The 21,003-nt window shown below is 36.1% G+C and overlaps 1 protein-coding gene across 21 annotated transcripts in view; it reads right to left on the bottom strand.

The window, feature by feature from the left end:
• DLG1 (discs large MAGUK scaffold protein 1) overlaps positions 1-21,003 on the bottom strand; it is a 158,954-nt gene that overhangs the window by 4,671 nt on the left and 133,280 nt on the right. For 8 of the 21 annotated variants that reach the window (XM_054835166.1, XM_054835167.1, XM_054835170.1 and 5 more), the window contains 9 exons: positions 20,650-20,826; positions 19,797-19,866; positions 14,510-14,609; positions 11,075-11,116; positions 7,907-7,957; positions 5,553-5,654; positions 5,129-5,301; positions 1,500-1,609; positions 1,032-1,123 (listed from right to left, as the gene is read on the bottom strand). In XM_054835166.1, the coding sequence (XP_054691141.1) occupies positions 1,032-1,123; positions 1,500-1,609; positions 5,129-5,301; positions 5,553-5,654; positions 7,907-7,957; positions 11,075-11,116; positions 14,510-14,609; positions 19,797-19,866; positions 20,650-20,826 (917 nt within the window). Of the gene's footprint in view, positions 1-1,031; positions 1,124-1,499; positions 1,610-5,128; positions 5,302-5,552; positions 5,655-7,906; positions 7,958-9,504; positions 9,541-11,074; positions 11,117-13,756; positions 13,791-14,509; positions 14,610-19,796; positions 19,867-20,649; positions 20,827-21,003 lie in introns of all 21 variants that reach the window. The other 13 variants (XM_054835164.1, XM_054835169.1, XM_054835171.1 and 10 more) reach the window with 6 other exon arrangements.

A 21,003-nucleotide genomic window follows, 5' to 3' on the forward strand; every position in this document is an offset into this window, starting at 1 on the left:
GTCCCATAACTTTCTGGGTACAGACAGCGCGCTATGGGAAGAGCGGGAAAGCTAGATGCAGCATTGGGATAAACTGACAGCTGCGAGGCTGCAGGGAGAGCAGGAGGCAACCAAAAAGGGATGGAATCGAGTTGTTCATAGTGTGGGTAGTACACAACATAGAGAACAAGTCAGCGGAAAGACTGGGGCAGGTAGTCTACTGATTCCTCTATCTTCCTCCCCTGTGAAGGCACCACCCCTTCCTGTGCCTCCGCCCAGGTGGGCCACACTGCTGCACTCACAGCTCTGCCCGTGTAAGATGTGGAAGGAGGACTGGGGCAAAGGAGTCATGTCAGAGAAAGGAGGTAAATGAGGCAGCAAACACTGAAATGCTGCAAAAGGGAACATAGTAGGAAGGAAAGGAGTGAGTGTCTATCTAGGACAGGAATAGGGAAGGCTCATTTCTGTCCTGAAAATCCTGACTTGATCAATCTCCTCCTGCAAGCCACAATGTAAACAACTAGCAGAGTGTGAGTGCTTGCTGCCCATCCCTTGCTGTTACACTTAGGTCCATGGCATATGCTAATTTGATTTGCTAAGTGCTATAATGCTGTAGTGCCCAGTTTCCAGAGGCTTAATTAATTACCAAACTTTACTGTCTGATTTAAAAAAAAGAAAGGAAATTAATCATTTTCTACAGGGAGCTTTACTGGGCAATCTCAGCTCTGCAAATTAAAAGCTTTAAGCATACAATATATCAAGAAAGCAAACATCTGCATTACGATATCTAGGAAAATGGTAGAAGTCTCACAGGTTTTAAAATCCAAATTAAGCTCCCAATAAATTTTTCTATATATTGAATTAATTTATCAAATTGAAATCAGTACTAAGCGCCATCTTAGAAGTACGAAGATGGCGCTATGCCTCAAAACAATCACCTATCAGCCGGAAAACAAAGTCCAGCCTTATCGCAGTGGTGAGGCAATTACTATTTTACAGCAAGCAATAAAATTTCAACTCTTGGCAAGGGAACAGTCCCAAGCAAAACACACCTGTGAAGTGTTCAGTAAATTCTTGCTCCAGTTTCATGGCTCTCTCAAATGTCTTCCTGGCTTGCTCTTCTGTTAGGCGTTTATTCATTTCCCTGAAATTGAAAACATTGTACATTTAAAAACTACTAGCAAATACTTGGGGTCTTTTGAAATAAGGTTTTAAACTGTTGTCTGAGTATTACCCCTAAGAAAAGGCAGTCTCCTAAACAACACACCTAAGCAAAGATTGTAGTGGGAATGAGATGTTCTTACACTATGTTGCATGGAATTTAGCACAGTGACGTTTGTTCTCAAGCACTTCAATTTGGATTAGAAACCTCATCTCAAAGTCCCTAGAAATTAAACTCAGGTAATTAAATACTGTTTAAAACAAATATTACAATTGTCTTCACATAACTTGCAACTGGCTTTTCAAATACAATGACAGTCTCAAAACAATTCAGCCGGAGGTACTTTACTTTTACTCACATGATATTTTCCACTGTTTTGGGTTTAATAAAAATGGAGATTGGGTACAGCTGGGCAATCTGCAACCTTTTGATTGCATTTCCAGAAACATCAAGAATGCAATGTTTACCCTAAAAAGTGAGAGAGAAGAGAAAATGCCACTAAGCAAAGTTTAAGTCACAGGTGTGCATAGCTAAGATTTTAGAAGAGAAAACACGTCTCCATTGACGATAACAAAATTAGAGTATATGCATCAATGATATTATGATTTCACCACTCTGGCCCAAGGTGCCACAGTGCTCCTCTGTTGGGATCATACATCAGTCGACATGCTCCTCACCCTTCTTCCCTCTTTTCTCCACCACAGGCTGCAGCCCAATCAACAGTGCACACTCATCCAGTGAACAGCCATACTTCAACCACACCTCCAAAATATTTTTTGTTGTTGTTAATAACTTGCTTAGGGAGGTGGCTGTGCCACAGCTGCAGTTTAGTAACCACCCCTGATGGCAGGGAAATATGCCACCATCAGAACCATTAGATGGAATTGAATACAAGCACTCTCCTCCTCCCAGGTATCACACACCAGAAGACCAAGTTTGACATGTTGAATACAATTTGAGCTAATTATTTTTTTGTCTCTTGAGAAACAAATATAACTTCACCATTCCTTGGGCAGCTAGAAGACAATGTGGTAGGGCTGCTTTTCTCCTCACCTCTATTTTCCCCCCTATAAACAATTCTCCAGCTCTTTGGTATATCTCATCTGAAAGGCTCTTCCTGTTCCTCAGCTCCTCTCATCTCCAATACGCTCATTTCCACCACGCGCATTTTTATTTCTTTCCTTTGAGTCGCATAGCAGTAATCTGGCATACCACCATTTTAGAAAGGGATGGGGGAGAGGAACAGAAAACCACTGTCAGGTGACCAAAATAAGAAAGGCTTTTTCTTTAGCAGGAGACCAACGTGAATGGCAAAATTCTGTGAGCCAGGATACAAAACCCACAAGCACCATAAAACCAAAGGTTACTTGAGTTACCTCCTGAACTCCTGGGAGATCATTCCCAGAGGGCACACTGAAGAACAAGAACTGACTGCAGTCTGAAATGACCGACACGTTTCTGCTTCCTGGCAGAAGAGATCGTTAGGATCTTTTACATTTGATCTGTTGCACAACACAATCACAGAATTTTATTTCAGGAATCCTTGAAGAGGATAGAAGTGTTCCTCTCACATGAACAATACGTATCAGCTTGTTGATGATAACTGTTTCCCACATCCAGTCCATGGATCTGGATGCTGAGCGGTATCATTTAAGAAAGGTGTTTGTATGTTTTAGCAGAGTATTTTACCACATGTGCGGACCTGTCCACATCTTTCAAATGGTTTCTCTTTAAACGTGGCACATGCTCTGGGAATTGAGAATTAAGAGCATTACCTGGTCCATTTCCCTTTTGTGAATAAAACATTTAGTATTTGCCGTGCTTGGCCCAACAACTTATGCCAGATGACAAAGGATTCTGGGCAAAGGGTGGAGGACTGAATTGCCAGCACAGCAGGTGTGCTGGACCTTATGGAATATAACTGTGACAGTTTATTCCAAATCGATAGTGAACATGCACTAACAGTGGCCTCAGACACAGAGATTTGCAAGCTGCTAACAATTCCAAAGAAGGTATGAAAAACTACTTTCAAGGGAAGATTTGGAAGACAAGGAAAAGAAATGCAAGCACTTCATGAAAAATTTATCATGTTTTCATCTAGGGAAGCTATTTTGCTCTTCGTATGGTGCATTTAAACAATATTTTACATATTTTTTAGTTCCTTACTTGCACTGCATCTGATTGAGAAACAGCACAGCACTCGGTGACTTTTACAAGAAATGTACAATGGCATCAGAAAGCACCTTTAGCTGTGTCCATTACAGGTAAGGAAATGAGACGGGTATCAGCTGGAAGCATGGGTGAATGAGCACAATTTAAAGTTATTGCAAGGATACTATTTCTGGTACTTTTGGGGTAGTAGCAGTCGCTTCTGTTGTGTCTGCCCCTAAATTCATCACACAAAACTTAGAACTATCATCTTTTGTACCCCAGTACTAAGACCCACTGAAGGGACTCATCTCTTAAACAAGACAAAGAGGAATACAAAGAGGGAGCAGCCCCAGATCAACCATTTTGCAGCCCCGTCACGATTCTGAATGTCAAGTTCTGAAGGACAGGCCATTGTTTCCCAGAAAAATAACATTAGCTGGAACTGAGAAATTGCTGCATCTCCCCAAAGTGCCACGGTGCCTGTGCAAGAGATTTAATACCATGGAGACATCTGGTAGTAATTTGTTCTTCATGTCAGTTTATAAAAGATTCAGAATCGGTTTGGACCTTACTAATCCACTAGATGGGCAAAAAGACAACAGCCAATTTCAGGTCTAGGATGGAACCGAAGGATTCTATCTGTGCTACCAGGTGAAGCAACTGCCGACAGGGTTATAAAGTTGAAGCTGTTCAATAAATAGTTTCATCATTTAACCACACAGGATAGTTTCACAACTTTGTTCAGTCTCCCATACAAAGCACCGTTCATTTACTTTAACAATTTTGTAATTAATTTTCTTTACTTTTCTTGCTATGTACCACAGGGCCATGTTCTATTCCACAGGGTGAGAAAGACAGCAGAAGAAAACTTCATCACATGAACCACAGAATCTCACCATGTTCTCCCTGTTTTTCACTCCAGTAAATGCCACTTGCCAGAAATAACAATACTCAGTCATTTGGCCAAAATGGTCTACGCTGTTTTCCAGAGGACTAACCACTAACTCCTGTGTCACACAGGTTACCCTCCACATGTCCACACTTTAAGTGCTCATGCTTGTGAGTTCCCACCTAGAAAATAGCTGTTTCTTCTGTCATACATATCAGATAACATTGTCTGCTGTAAATGCACCTTATGCGTAAGCAGAACACTACTCATACATTTTCACAGAATTTTCACCAAAAAAATTTTCTTTAAAACAAGCGTTGTACTCCAAGAAACACACTTCCTGCTTCCCACTTTCTCAGAGAACTCAACTAAACTTCACTTTGAATTTAGAGATATTTAGATTTTGCAAGAAATAATTAAAATCTGTTCAAGATAGAAATAGTAAAGTCAGTCTTCAAAATTTAATGGTAGTTATAGAAAATGTCTTCCTAAAATTGAGTTTATTCCACTCACTCTTTTCCCTCTGTCAGCTAAATCCATGAAGGGCACAAAGAATAACAATTTTACAAGTTTTCTTCTGCACTGGTCTATATCAAATGGATCATCATATTAATCAACTGCACCACCACTATTCTTAATTAATGATCTATGTATGTTAGCTAGGTTAATTAGCCGGTAATTCCAATTATTTCTTCTCTATTTTCTTTTTATAAGAGGGCACAAACTATGGTTGCTGTTTTCCCATAATTTAATCACGATGCTATTCATTATTCCAAATTATTATTTCCCTAAATGCATTTGTGACAATGCACTTTGTTTCTAGTTTTGTACAAATTTCTTTTAGAAGTCAGAGGGTTCCTAATGGCTTCTTGCCATTCTTCTCTTTTCCCCTGTCAGCAGAGTCAGATAATCACCTCAGTAAATGAAAGGAACTGACACTGACTTACCTTTTCTGCTACTTCTCGCACTGATTGGACACTTGTTCCATAAAGATGATTGTTGTACTGGCCAGCTTCAATGAATTTGTGATCCTGAATATCCTTCTCCATTTGCTCTCGAGAAGTGACAAAATGGTAATCACGTCCATCCACCTCATAATCTCGTTTTGGTCTAGTAGTATCTTTAAATATAAACCAGTAATTTTTAAAGCAAAATGAAAAGCAGTGACTTTTTCCCCTACAATATCCAAAAATAGTCTCCCATTTATACTGCAAAATTGTCACAAGCCAAGAAATGACTGACAACTAAGATAGCTCTATAAAGTTTAGACAATATATTAACTTTTTTTTAACTCAACATACAGAGGATGTCTATTAAGAAAATGAACACAAAAAATAATGTAGAATTGCTTTAGTATTTGCTGCAACTTACGTGGAACACATGAGCCAAATTTGTCTGGAAATTCTGAGATCAAATCATCATTTATTCTGTCTTTCATGGGTCCCAAAACAATCACGGGTCGAGTGTAACTGACTATTAAACATAAAGGAATAACATCAGTTACATTTCAGTATGATTGCTAACTTACACACTTCAGCAAAATAAGCTTTAACACATGGTAATGGTTTTAATACCTAAAAGAATATGTACTCCTGTAGAGGAGAAAAACACACTGAAGAATGCATATCAATTAACACCATAGTGATAGTTAAGATGTTAGATCTTCACTTTCAAATCCTTCTCCTGGGGAATCAAAGATGTCTTAAATGTCTTTGGAAAAAAAATAAAAAAAAAAATCTTTTCACAAAGTAACATCCTTCCTTCTAATGAAAACAGCAGAAGGAGGAAGTTTGAAAATCTTTTCACTTCATGGAGGTACCTAAGCAGTAGCAGAGTTTGTGACATTCTAGTGCTGGCTTGGGAGAAGCTGCTGCTCTTCCTCAAAGACCACAACTTAAATATTCATATAGGAAAAGACTCAACTACATATAGCTTCTGTAACTATTAACACCCTTATAAAATGAAGTATGGCATATTTTAAAAGCAGTTTAATTTTTTTATAAAGTTATAAAGTAGTTTTGGTTGTAAATTAAGCTCAAGCAGAAAATACCTGATTATACTGCAAGAACCATGAACAGAGTAATGTCTAACTATCCTAGCATTACCACATAAATTCAGATGTGTAAGTTTTAGTTCTAGGTTCAATCTGTCTTTATTGTGCAAATAAGTAAATTAAATAAAGTCTGACCTATAAAATGTATTTTAATTTGACTCTCAGAACTATTTCCTTTCAGAGGTATTAATATATTAATGAAAGGAATGTCTGGGATCCAGTAACTGTCAATCTGTTAATTTAACAATAAACATCTCTGCTTAAAGACTAAGGGTGGCCCACTAGTGTCTCAAATCCAAGCACCTTTAAATCTGTTTAGGTCACTACAGTTGCTTATTCCTCTGGGCTGCTTAAAAATAGATAAAAATACTGTGAAACTGAATTAGCAGACAAACGCAGATAACATATGTGGGGCATGTATTACTGCACCTAAGCAACTGTCTTTTTTGGTCTTCCCCATACACTATGTTAGACTCAAAGGGAATTACACTCGTATTTAAATGCCAAAGCACTTGGCTTTCTAAAATCTTTAGTTTTACAACATGGTAGTTACTAAACCATCGGCTTGTGCAAAGTCTCATTCACATCTTTTTCTCTTCAACCTTGAAACTAATTCATTTGATACTACTATCGCTCTCCCTTAAACCATTAAGTTGTCAGAATCTGGGAGGCTAATGCCAGCTAAAAAGATATTTCTCATTTTGTGAGACCCTCTGGTGTGCACACCTACAGAGCTGCTCCTTTGAAGGTAACAAACCTCCAGATCCCTCGCTTTAAGCTATGCTTACCTAGCTATTAAAAGCAACTGGGTCCTGCCTCTCAATGCATGAAACCAAAAATGAAATCTTGATACTCAAAATTCATGTAAATACATGATGTGTATTTACTTCAACTGATGCTTTATTTGCTAGGTAATAGATACCAAGTATTCCCAAAACACATCCCTTTTACAGATTAACTTACAAATGTAAGTCAACCATTAGCACCTGTGGTGGTGAATGGGAACACTAAAAATTCTTTATTGTACACAGTGAAGCAAGATCAGGACCAAGGTGAAAAAGAAATGATAGCATCCCATTGGAAATCAGTGAAAAGCATTTTATTTTAAATGCAATCATGAGAAAATATTTTCTCCTCTCAATTTCCATTTAATTCAATTTCATTTTTTTTCCTAAAAAAAATTTCTGGCAATAGCTAACCAAATTAGCCATATAAGAAGCCCGTACAGAAATGGGAGACTCCCATACAGAAATGGGAGACTGCCATGTTTTAGAGACTTTTCAATTAAAGCTTGCTAAAATAGACACATGATCTATTGGCACACTGATAGAAAAAAGGAACTGCAAGGGTAAGAATGCTAAAGCAATATGAAACAGAAGAAAATTATAATTCCTGGGCTCATGCTGATGAATCTGTTAAACATACCATATTTTCTTTATGCAATGTAAACCACACATAATAAGTTATTTTAAGTAGCACACTTTTGGATTGTACACTAAATAATTTAGCAATTACATTTAATAATTTATGCCTTCATGGTTTATTCATTTGAATAATGGTAACAAGTTCAAAACAGTGAAGAAGTTTATCATGGTGTTCAGTACAAAAGGGCACATGAAGCATTCTGATAATTCAGATGATATTTATTTTATACTGAGTGAGATCTACAAACCTTCTTGTTGATTGACTGGTTCATATGACAAGACATACTCCTCTTGGCCACCTAAAATGTAAATGCAAATACATATCTATATATTTTTTTCTAAACCAACATATTTAAATTGAGTCATTAAATGAACTATAATGATACAGACATTCCTCAATAATAAGCATTACAATGATACTGATGAAGGACATTTTTCAAGAGTGATGAATTATAAAAATCACAAAGATAAGCCAAACACAAAATTTTAAAGCATAAGACACATACAGTATAAATAATTTCCTGGTTTATGTTTGCATGTCAAACTGACATCAAGCACAAGAAGAATTTTAAAGCATTACTGAAATGCTCTTACACACATTTCCCTGAATGAAATGCATGCATGCTATCATTCACTGCTAGAGGCAATGCCACCTTCATCATGAACATTCTCCATACTTTGAAGCCAGCAATTACAATAACATTTTTCTATATTTATACAGGGCTGACAATTATGTACATCAAGGTGTACACCTCTTCCATTAACTTTATCATGAAGTGGCATTTATATAAGCACCATTAACCACTCTAATTCTACAGAATAAAAAATTATGATTGTATATACTAAATAACTATTACTTTATTAATGAATTTTTGAGGATGAACTTGAAAACAAAGAATGCTTTGTACTGTTCTCAGCTCCAGAAAGCACATCAGCAGTGAATGAAACTAAAATAACTGAATTTTGACCTTTGACAGCTGCAAGCTTTTTAAATGTTAGTGAAAGCATCTGAAATATACCTCAGTTGCCATCTCTCTAAAAGATTATTTCCAGCCTAGCAAGATGTCTCTGAGTAAGATTTCTTGCAACGGAATCACTAAAAATTAACTCCATGACAGCAGAGACTTTATAATTCTGAAGATACAAGCTCAAATTATATGACATTCCTATGAACTTAGAATAAAATACAGTCCTTCAACGACTCACTTGTGTAATTTTAGAATGTTCTTTGGAGTTCATAAGCCATACTTATAACAGGCAAAGGAACATACCAATGCTATACCACAGTTGTATAGAAACAGATGGCAGATAAAGGCTTTTATAAATTCATATATTGCTTCTATATATCTATTCTTTATTTCACAGCAAATACCATTGACCTTTTAAATCTAAAATTTACAATTTCATTAAGAGAAATATTTCTCTTATTTGCAATAAATTTGCATTCAAACTGTACTACAGCAATACATGAATGAACATTTATAAATTTTTAAGTTATTGCAAGTGAGGAATATGTTAAGACAGACACAAACCCATGCAACCTGTATATTTTAATGTCTTAAAAAGTTACTCATGCAAATGGATTTTAGAAGGACAGTATATACTTTCAGAACCCTTTTTTAGGCTTGGGAGAGGAAGAGCTATCAACTTATCTACTTATCTATGAAAGATCCAGCTCACACAATTAGATACTTTGGAGAAGTCGCATTGCTCTAAGGTCAAAAATTAATTAAGCAAACTACTAAAGAGATAACAACAAGTAAAAGCATCCCCTGACTGAGGGCAAAAAGTATATATTGTCACTGCTTTTCAATACTTTGGAAAAATGAATATTAATAGAATGAACCTTTTGAACAACCGTACTCATCTGTAATCAAGATAACTTTCATATTAGACAGCAGTAAGAAGAAATTAAAAAATAATTTTAATAAAAAGTGCTTGGAATTACACATTCAGATAAGCAAATCCACGCCATTCATAATAAAATCAGGGCTTCTCAAGTAACAACGGAGTAAAAAACTAACTAGTAGTACCAATAATGAGCTTTAAACATAAATAAAGCAAGGTCTGAAAAAAACCTTGGGGTGTAGGGGAAGAGAGGAAAGCAGCAAACTCGTGTCATTAAATTGTCATTAAAAATGGTTAATAAGTTTGTCATATATGCAAAGGCAACTTCCATACATGCTCAGTTTTGTGTTATTCTCGGGGAACACAAACGCTTCCCCCAATTGGTTTCTTTTCAATTACAGTCTACGACACTGTTAGTATTTTATATACATGTATAAATTCTCTCCTTGAGTGTAATCATCTGGAAGAAAAAAAACGTGGATCACTACCTCTGAGAAGATCTACAGCTTCTAAAGAAATATATCTGTTAATGAACCATCTTCCTTATTACCCTAACATAAATAATATCTGTTTCTGAAGTGCCCATTACACAGTTTGCAGGCAACCAGGAGCTGATGAGAGAGCCACTCAGTGTCACACTGCATAACTTTTACTGTTCCTTCTTTTTGTTTTCCTCTTCAAATCCTCAACTTTTCCATCTTCCTGCTCTGCTCTATCCTGGGTTCCAGGTCTGGACACCGCAAGCTTACTGAGGAGTTGTTCCATGGAAATGACCAGTGGGACTGAAGTTCTGGCTCTGGCTTAAGACATTTTAAAGCACTGTAGAGCAGCATATTCCCACTGTGAACAGGCAGTACTACTGTACCTTGGGTAACAGTAAATAGCACTGTAGCCTGGGCTAGTAAAAAAGCTAACTCAGTCTAGTATTTAAAGGATATTATATCTTCAGAGAGAGAACGTGCATGCGTGCCTAGCGTGCCAATTTATCATAACTGACTCCAGCACTGAACGTGTGTCGTATGCTTTTGAGACAATTCATACTAAGCACCCACACTTGACAAAATAGATAAATGAAAGCTGAAAGCCAGGGTAAATACATGTTTGCTTATCTTTACTTTCATTACAAACCTATACGTGTTAAATCTGAGTATCGGTTGTGAAAAATTGTAGATAGTTACTGCACTATTTAGTTTAGTTATGCTTCCAGTATTAAGCTCAACTACATATATTTGTCAGCATTAAATTTACATTTAGGTTTTAATAAGTCTATCTAGCTCACATAATTAAAAAGAATTGGAATTGATTAAAATTAAGCTGAACTAACAAAGTCACAGATCACAATAAAAACGTCCATAAAGGAGGTTTGCAATGATTCTCTCTAGTCAGTTTTATAAAAACAAAGACACAGCAGAATTTGCAGTACCCCACCAAATACATGAATACGGATTTCACCTGAAGGTGACTGGAAGTTCTATTTAACATGTAAATACCCAGAAAAGACAAACAAAACCAAAGAAAAAGCTACTAAACAAAGATTCTAAATAAATAAAGAACTTAAAAACACTTACGGTAACTACTTTCACTATCGCTGGCATTAGAGGTTACATGCTCTGAAATTGCAACACAATGGGAAAAAAAATAAGGAACATACACTAATGGCATGAGTCCAAAAGAAAGCAAATCGACACAAAATAATCCAGATGAAAGACAATACTGATATCAAAATGCTGAAATCAATACATACTGCATATAAAAGTTTTAAGGTACTTCTCATAGCTCTCAGGATCAAGCTTAATTTCATACGAAAGGAATGGATGTTAATAAAAGGAAAAACATTAAATAGCACATCAAAATAAGATTACGACAAGTACACTAATTCATAGTTCACATGTAACCCTGCAATGTTTAGGTTTTCACTTCAAGATGAATTTTGTTGTGCAATAACTATGGGATTACGCATTTCAACTTTTATGCAGGCAACTGATTGATAATATTCAGAGTCTAGAAGCAGAAAATACTAGACCATATTGAAGGAAATATAGTGTAGCACATTCAGTAATAGACACTTTCCTATGGTCTATTAAATAGTTTACTTGAAGTGCAATGCAGAATTAAGATTTTAATTTCCGCCCCCCCCCGTAATGCTTTAGTTTTCAAAAGCCTCTGACTTTTATTCTGAACTACCTATTTAATGCCTTTTGCATAGTAATCAAAATACTTCAGTAGCTACAAGGTGTTTATAGTTACTATTTTAGGCTATGTAACTGTGTTAAATATGTTTGTGATAAAAATCAATGCAATTGAAGAATTTCAGGTATCAATCTATTCTGTCACTTGAAAATTCTACAAATCTGTTGAACAAATATGAACTTTGATATTGCTGAACTTTATTGTACAGAATCAATTTTCATGCCACCCAATAAGTGTGTCTATTTGTAATGAAAAACACTAACATTCACAGGTTAAGACTGCATAAAGAAGTTAGTGTTTGACCTATACAAATTAAATACAATTACCTTGACATTATGTACCTAACTGTGTGCATACGATAATGCACACTGTTGTCATGAGGAGCCTTTATAATACATTAAATTCAGTGAGGTTCCTCCCCTACAAGATTAAAGAGAAGGAACCAAGGGGACTCTAGAGGTAAGAATACAGTTCTAAAGCAAGTTTGCTTCTAGTGATTAATAAACATTAAAAAAGCTGTCATTGTACACAAACTAATTAATCTTTTACAATATTTTTGGATTAAGTGAACTAATATCTTTAAACCACAAATCTCTGGCTAGACTGAACTCCCTCATTTCATTTCTGTGCAGGAAAAACAGACAAATATTTCCTCAAGTCTGCGAGTACCAGCAATTTGGATCTACTTCCATTTCGTTTTCTTGGACAAAGAATGTCCCCATTGGCGTGGAAGAGGCAAATAGTGATGTTTAAAAGCCTCGTGGTAGAACATGAAAGGGAGATACTGTCAATTGAGAATACGAGTGTTGCAGTAGTCTGATAATGGGCACAACTGGTGAAGAGGTGAAACCTAAAATGCCAGACAGAGCAGCAGTCTTGCAGAGCCCCGGTAACACAGCTTGCATTAAGTGTGGTAAGGCAGTTTCAAAAAGTCTGACTGTGCTGACTAACAGGCCAGAAGCCATTTGTTTTTTTAACAGAATCACTTAGTGCCAGTTCTGGACCATAGCACAGTTTGAACTAGGTATGATCATGAGGCCATAAAGGCTGCTTTTGATCTGCTCTAAACCATACAGCCATAATGGTTGCTGAGGTCTTCTGCTCTAGATCAAGAATTTCCTTGAAACTAGCCATTACAGAAATGGACAACTAATGTTACAGCTACTAGAATTTTTATTTCATGATTGAGGCTGAGTATAGAAGTACGCTGCTTCTTAGGTGTCATTTTGGGAACATCGTGCATAAGTTAAGCCCTGGGAAGAAAAGTTATCTTTAATGAGCTTTAGTCACTTATCGTTAGTGACTAATTCTGCTATTCCATAAACACATAACAATGTATGTGTTTAATATCTGTGATGAAAGCAAGGTCTTGACTATTTATTTGTCATTTTAGTACAGTGGTGGTGTCTGTGTACACAAACAGGTCTGTTAAGAGTACTCAGCATCTTTTGAATCTTACTGTATTCAAGTAGTTAACGTTTCTGCAGGAAATACAACAAATGCTAATGTGTCTCCTATTAGCTACCCCTCTACCTGCTCTAAAAGCATCCTAAGAGTTCAAGTCAGGCAGAAAAACTCTCATGGCATTTCTTAATCAAAGGCTTTTGTTTGTTTTAAGTAGCTGTAAACGTCAGTCACCTAGAGAGAGGATTGAAAACTGTAACTAGTTAAAGTATTATGGCAATGGTTGTACTATTGCTGTAAAAAGCCATAGGTTATTTTTGAATAAATAAAACCACAAAGACAAGATAAAAGTAACATAAAAAAATCACCAAATTTAAAAACATAGTACTATTAAGGACAAACAAGGAAGCGCTGGTAAGCTTCTGAACAACAGCAACAAAAACATCTATTGTGATAGTCACATGAATTAAAGTAACACGTTCCTGAAAGCAAAAACCTCCGAAACATTACAAACTAGAAAAAGCTTTGAAACATTTTTAGAATCAACCTCCTTATGCCAGTAGAGCACCAGTCTCAAAGAGACCTGTTAAAGAAAAAAAAAGTAGTAATTTTTCAGATGGAGGTTAAAATAACTTGGGAGTATTTTGATCACTTACTCAGGCCTTTTGATCCCATGTCGTCAGGGACCTCCTGCAGAGTAGTCCCCAGAGGGCAAGCAATAAAAAGACAATCACAAAGAAAATAATTGTCAGTAATATATAAAATTGGCGCTACGACAGGAGACAGTTCCCAGAACATCACAGGGGAAGATGAGTCTGTAAGATTTGACCTGACTGGCACATGAAGTGTAATCAGTGATGCAAATGGCAGAGAACACAGTTTTTAGCAGACCTGGTCTGAATTAGCAAACTTATGCAATTGCTTTTTGAGAAGACACTTTTTTTTTTTTTTTTTTTAGTGCTGGCAACAATGATGAAAATCAAAGCATTCATTAGGAAAATCTCTTCATTAGAAAACCCAAATTAGAATGGAATGACTTTGAAGCAACCAGTCTAAAGGGACTGATTCCAGAAGCTGGTAAGCTTTCTTGGTTGCTGTGTGCTCTCCTCCAAGTCAGAAGTGAGGAACCATCACTGACAGCGCTGGAAGGCTGGTATCTCCTCCAGTTATACACACGCTGTTACTCAACAGTATTACCCAGTTTATTCCAAACTGGGATACTCTTGGGTTAAATTTTACTTTGACAGCAAACAAACGGTTTTATTGATTGTGTAGATTGGTTTGTCATCGGCACCTCAAGCTCAATAGCCTGTTGCAGCTCATGAAACTGTCTCCATGGTAACACCCTACTGCAATCTAGCAGGCCCTTCTACGTGTGCTTCGCTCTCCATCAAATGCCACATACTTACGGTCAATATCACTGGTTTCCTGCTCACTCTGGTCCTTGTTCTTGTAGAAGGGAAATTTTCGGGAAAAGAGGTTCTTTTTACGCTTGTCATTGAATGACTGCTGAAGAAGAGAAGGAGGGGCAAAACAAAGGATGTCTAATGTCTGTGTGAACAAAGGCCCAGACCAGCAGCTTTGTGGAAGCTGACTCCTGTAACCACATTATGCAGTGCATATTTCAGTTTAACGCTATCTTCTTAGCTCATTAAAAACAGAAATCGGGATCACGGCTTTGCTCACACCCTCCGTATTTCACATGTTCACTACTGAGAGAACCGGCAGGCTGGTTCATCTTATGTGGCCCGACCTATATTTCACAACTTTAGGCTTCCTGGGAGTGTAAAAAGATGTGAAAAACTAGGCTGCTATAAGATAGCCAAACCATAATGAACTTAAAGTCAAATAAACCACTGATATTATCTAATATAGGGGTTACAGTATTTTAATGAACTGCTGAGGCTTTACACATGCTTTTGCAAACAGCTGACATCATAACAGCACACCAGAAGTATTTGCCATTGTTACCCATTTGCAAAGGCAACACTGTAAATACTTTGGTGACAACTGCTAAATATCATATCATACAGTAAAATGGAAGCTAAAAGCTGGTATTGTACAAAATGCTTATACGATAAAACTAAGAGTGAAATAGGAAAAAAGGAAAAAAGAAAAAAAGAAACGTGTCTAGCTAAAATATCCAAACAATAAAAAAATAAAACCCAAAAGCTGTATTTGTTTCAGTCTTTCACAATTGCAATTCATTGCAAGTTCACTGAAAGAAATTACTTTGCTCTAAGTAAGTCTGCATCCAAATACTAAGATTAACTTTGCAAAGATACACATTAATTTCATTTGTTTACTGTGGCAATTATGTTTTCAAGGGTGCATTTACAGAGAATTACCACAGAAAAATCCCTGTATATCCAAGGATGTTCTTCAGCAACTTTTAACATTAACTGCTTGTATTGCTGAAGAATTTCTGCATCTCAGTTGCGATGAAAATTTCTAGAGCTACCTATACAGACATATACATATCTACCACACAAACTATTATTGTGCTCATTGTCTAAGTGATGGAGAGCATCAATGTATTTTCATTCAAATATAGGTATGTCTACAGATGTAACAGAATTTGGTTAATATCTGTCACATCTTCTGCTGAAGACATTATGTGACTACAGCACCTTTAATTTACTGTTCTAAGTCAATAAAGGAACTGAATATCTAAACAAATCAGTAACATTTTTATTGCAGTTACACCCAGAACTAGAACTAATACAGCTAACTTGAAGCCAGCTGAAATTTCTTTTCATCTTTAGGCATAATTGAATCATCTAACCAGTTTTGCCAAGACGTGAAATTTGCCACGTTTTTGTCATTTGGTTTGCAGAAACTCTATTATGGGAAGGATGGCAAAACTAAGAAAATGCTCAACTTGGTTTTGAGACCCTATGCTGCAGGGGAACTGTTTATTTCTAAGCCAAGCAGAGCCCATGTGCTGCAGGAAGTAATAAAACTTCATCAGAACCAATTTTTAAAAGCTACTTTAAAAAACCCCAAAAATATTTTCAATTCATACATTAAAGACTCTATTAACAGCTATTTCTAAAATCTGGAGCATGTTAACTTTCAAGTAATCGTCTTCAGCCAGGGTGAGCTCATCTTCTTCTATGATATGCAATACAGTTGCAAAAAGGTGTATTGTCTTTTCTACCAGCATGAAGTATAGAATGAAATGTAGTCACAACTGGGGCTCAAAAGGACAAAGTTTTGGTTTGTTTGGGTTTTTGTTGGGGTTTTTTTTGTTGTTTTTGTTTTTGTTTTTTTTTTTTCTCCAAACAGTGGGCCACCTTCTTTGGTACAATTACCAAACTAACATTTGGCCTTCCTAAAGAGAATGCCTATAGTGCAACACACAAGCTGCATCCTGCTACAGTATTAACAATCCTTCTGGCCATCTGTTTTAATACAGACTTGCTTGGCAATATCAGATACTGAAACATCCAGTGATATTTTCATTACCATTGTTTTTTTTTTTAAAAAATTACTTAAAATTACCAGATATTAAAGAGGCACATGGTAGCATGGGAACACAATCAGTGACATTGAGCTCTGGAAGTAGCAATACCATGTTAAACAAGAGCTCCAGAAAACCTTTAATGGGCTGGCATCTGTGTTCAACTAAAACTGTCATTCCACTGTAGGAATTTGTAAATTATCAACCTGGCTTACGGACAAAAGAACTGGTTTCAAGCCAATCATATGCTTGCAGGAGCCATAGCTGGCACGGGCAAGGTTTTAGACTATAGTCCTCCTGACCTTCTTTATCTGAAGTCAACAAGTCATTCCAATTGATTTCTCATAACCAGAAAGATTAATGTAATCTACAGAACAAGGGCAACAAAGAAATACACCCAGAGGAGTAGATCTTTGCTGAGTATACTGAAAAATACTGTAACATGAATTTCAAAAAGTGGAAGTCTCACATCTATATAATTGTTCCATTTGAACAAGTCCCTCAGTTTGGGCAAAAGAGTAGGGAGATAAATGTAACTAAGCTAAAATGGTGCAGTTTAACTGAGGTGGTGAGACTATTTTACATAGTCAAAATAAAAGGAGTGTCTGATTTATTGTACTTCATAACACATGATCAGGTTCTTCACTTTAGTTTTGAAAATATTTCATAATAATTATTTTAACTGTACTGTAAATCTTACTGAACTAATATTAAATTTTAATATACTGCATGTATAATGGTCAGAGTCAGTTCCATTGCCAAAAAATAAGCGAAAATAAAAGTAATATTATACTGATTTTGTATAAAAGATTAGCAAAAGGATTATTTTTCAAAGATACCATGATTATAAAAAGCTAGAGAGAATTGCTTATTAGTTGAAAATGCATAGTAATTGTATTAAATTTTTCATAAGCCCACTGCAAATCATAAACAGGCATCATAAGCAAGAATATATTAAAACAGAAGCAGCACAGAGAGTGAGATAAATGTTTATATGAAAGGAACAAACAAAAAAATGTAACCATTTCTGCTCCAGATGTTTTAGCTTTCCTTAAAATGAAAGGAACATGGATTTTAATATTTGCCATCACTAGGGTTATTCTTTAAGGGTTTAATGCAGAAATTTTGAAGAATTGTACAAAGCTGGTATTTCAACCTGTCCATGGAGTATTACCGTATACAGACACAGGAAGGCACACAGTCTGTGAGGACATACATGGTGCAGACAGCTTACTGGGAAAAACATCACCATGACAAATACAGGAAGAATATTTTAAGGAGAAACCGTAATGTTAAAACGTTTACAGCTGAAGCAAAAGATTGTGAACAGTGTAAGCGTGTTTGCAAAATGAAATGTTACTAAAGAAAAAGAACTGCAGTTCTGTATCAATGGCAAGCGTAGTTGCTTTTCCACTCAGTATTCCATGCATGTCTTTGGTGCTATGCTAGTGCACAGTGACCGTGCACTAACTCTGCTATTGTCAAAATGCTACTTCAAATACATCATTAATTAACTGTTTGCAGTTTATTGGTAGACAAACTACAAAACCATGCAATTATCTGTCAAAGAACATAACATTTGAAAAATTACTTAACGTAATGAAAATCATTTAAAGTATTTAAGCCATTTTCTTTATGTGACTTCTAAAAGTGAACCCAAATTATAAAAACGATCAGGTTAAAAATTACCACATCAGTTGATAATGTTTTATTCCAATACCAAAATATGACTGTACCAAAACAGAAAACACCTGCAAATAATCCAGTGAATCCTCAAGGCAGTAGTGTAATTGTTCATCAGAAAATAACTAGAGATATTGATTTCCTTTTAAGCAAATACTTAAAGAAAGAACCAAGACTTTTTCTTCATTAATAAACTAAACTGGAAACTTTGCCATGTAGCAGAGAGATGTATGTATGGATTTGACAGTCTTGAAAGCATGAAGTCCTACACTATCAGCATAAAGTATTGAAGCTTTAATACTTCATATATGTGGTTTTTGAAGTTATAAAAACATTGTAACTGAAATAAATGACTCAAAGGAATCTTTGGGATCCAGAATAATGACTAATGTTACAGCATTAGCGCTATTAAAAAAATAACCATTATTTAAGAAATGGCTTCCACAGAAGCTTAAAGCATGTTTCAGATTTTAAAAAATGGTAATATATTATTGCTTTAGAAGGCTCTTACATCCAAAATGCATATATCTAAGTCTTGAAATTACTAGTTATATTTTATTGGTAGAAATTGCAAGGTTGTAAAATTGTTTCTCATATTTCAAAACAACCAAAACATTGCAAAAAAGCCTCACCCTCAAAATAAAACAAAATTGGCTGCTTTACCATTATGAAATAGCTATAATTTTGGCTACAAACATTCCTATTACTACTTAAGTAGCTATCCTGGTTTCTCACCACTCGTTCCCATCACGTGTACTGGGACAGAGATTGCATATGATACAGAGAACTGCACCAAGGGATTGACTAAAATTAAAACCAGGATTTCTTTTGGACTGCGTTATTTTTCATCTGCGTTTGTTATTTTATATGATTTGAGTACAGCCACATCAGTATTTGTACCAATAGAGTGTGGTGGTGAGATAAACCAGCTGTGAGATGGGGACTGATTCTGGTCAGCCATTGTGCTAGCCTCGAGTTTTTGTTGGCCTACCCCCTTGCATGAAATTCTTTAAAGCTTCTGCATCCATAATCGTAACAAAGAAGTTACTTTATGCTGTCTGCGTAACTGTGTACATCATAAAATCTCATTATATCATAGGGACCCTGCTGAGTTCTACTTCCTTGCTTTCTATATAAATTTAAAAACTTTAAAGAAAATAACATATTACGACTTTTTCTGAAAATTGGTAGTAAGCCCCTCCCCAGAAAAGGGAGTCCCGGAGCACAATCCATACTAAAGGACTAAATTGCTTTATAAACAGCACTTGCAGAGCTGTTAGAAATGGCATTGCTCAATACTTGATTAGTACCTATAATTCCTATTACATTACAGCATTAATGACAATATATATTTCTAAGCTCATTCTTCATACAACTGACAGTTTTGGCAATGGTTTACTACCAAAGTTAGCTTTGGTGCTCAGAATTATTTCTATTTGACAGAATTTAATTTTCTCACCAAAAAAACTGAAGCTGAATCTGCATAGATAAACCACTGAAAAATGCTACTATTCACAATGTCAGGTGTAATTAGTACTTCATGAACTCACCCCTTTATCTCCTCTTGCTTTGGAATTGAATTTCACTGTCTTTAAACGGGCTCGTTCTTTTTTCTCAACTCTACCACAAAAATATACACAAAAAAGTTAAATCAGCAAAATTCCAGGACTTCCAGTTAGTACTTGTTACAATGTAAGCATATAGGTGTACTTTTTGTAGTACAGATTTTTGTTGCTGATGACACCTTCAAAAAATGGCAGCCTGCTAGTGGCAGACTGTATTGGAAAAGTAGGGTATTATTTCTCAAGTGATGACCTTTGAGAGTATTGGAGTATTTTGTGATTATATATAGGTTCAGCAAAGGCGGGGGGAGGGCAAGAAAAAGCATGTCCCACTAAGTGAGCAGCCTCAATTACCAGTCAACAGCAGATATCAAGATTCAGAGCACCCAATCTCTTATTTGGGTCTCCGATATGCCAGTGAACACCCTGTTTCCGTTTACTCTGGCCACCAAAGACAGACCTTTTGGTTTCCCAGGTTTTGGGTAGAAAGAATTCACGACAGTGTCATGATTTGAACAAAATTTACTTTGCACCTTTTCATACGTAAATGGTGTAATGTTATTAAACCCGCAACTTGCTTACAGTGAGAACAGAGAAATGGACTTGGACTACCTTTATCAACTTCAGCACACAACTCCTAAGGCTAAATAGGATTTTAACAAACTTCTCACTGAGTTAGTCAGAATCCCACTGCAGATTATTTTAAAAAACCCAAACAAAACTAAGAGGCTGATGTGGTACAGAATTAACAACAAAGAGAAAAGCATATGCAATATTTGTATTAATTGTATCAGATATTTAATAGCAGACACCTCAAAGTCAATAAAATATCATGACATACCTGCGTTTGCTTGGGATAACTCCAATTTCATCGCTTTCTCCATCTGGAGTTACCTGCCGTGCTTGCCACCATTCATCATCAGAAGCATTAATGACATGGAGAATATCGCCAAATTTGAAGTTCAATCCTTGACTTGGAAGGCCACTATCTTTAGTCTTGTCATAATCAAAAAGAGCTCTATGTTGAAAAGAAAAAAAATAAACATAGAAAAAGCAATAAAAAAACAAGGGAGTATGAATAGCACAAAATATGAAGCTGCCTGTGCTGCTAACAACCAACTACATCATTCTGACAGTTGCTTAAAATAAGAACACTGATTGCATTCTTGCTCTGTCATATACACACACACACACA

This window comes from Grus americana, chromosome 9 (assembly GCF_028858705.1).
Source record: "Grus americana isolate bGruAme1 chromosome 9, bGruAme1.mat, whole genome shotgun sequence".
Lineage (NCBI taxonomy): Eukaryota > Metazoa > Chordata > Aves > Gruiformes > Gruidae > Grus > Grus americana.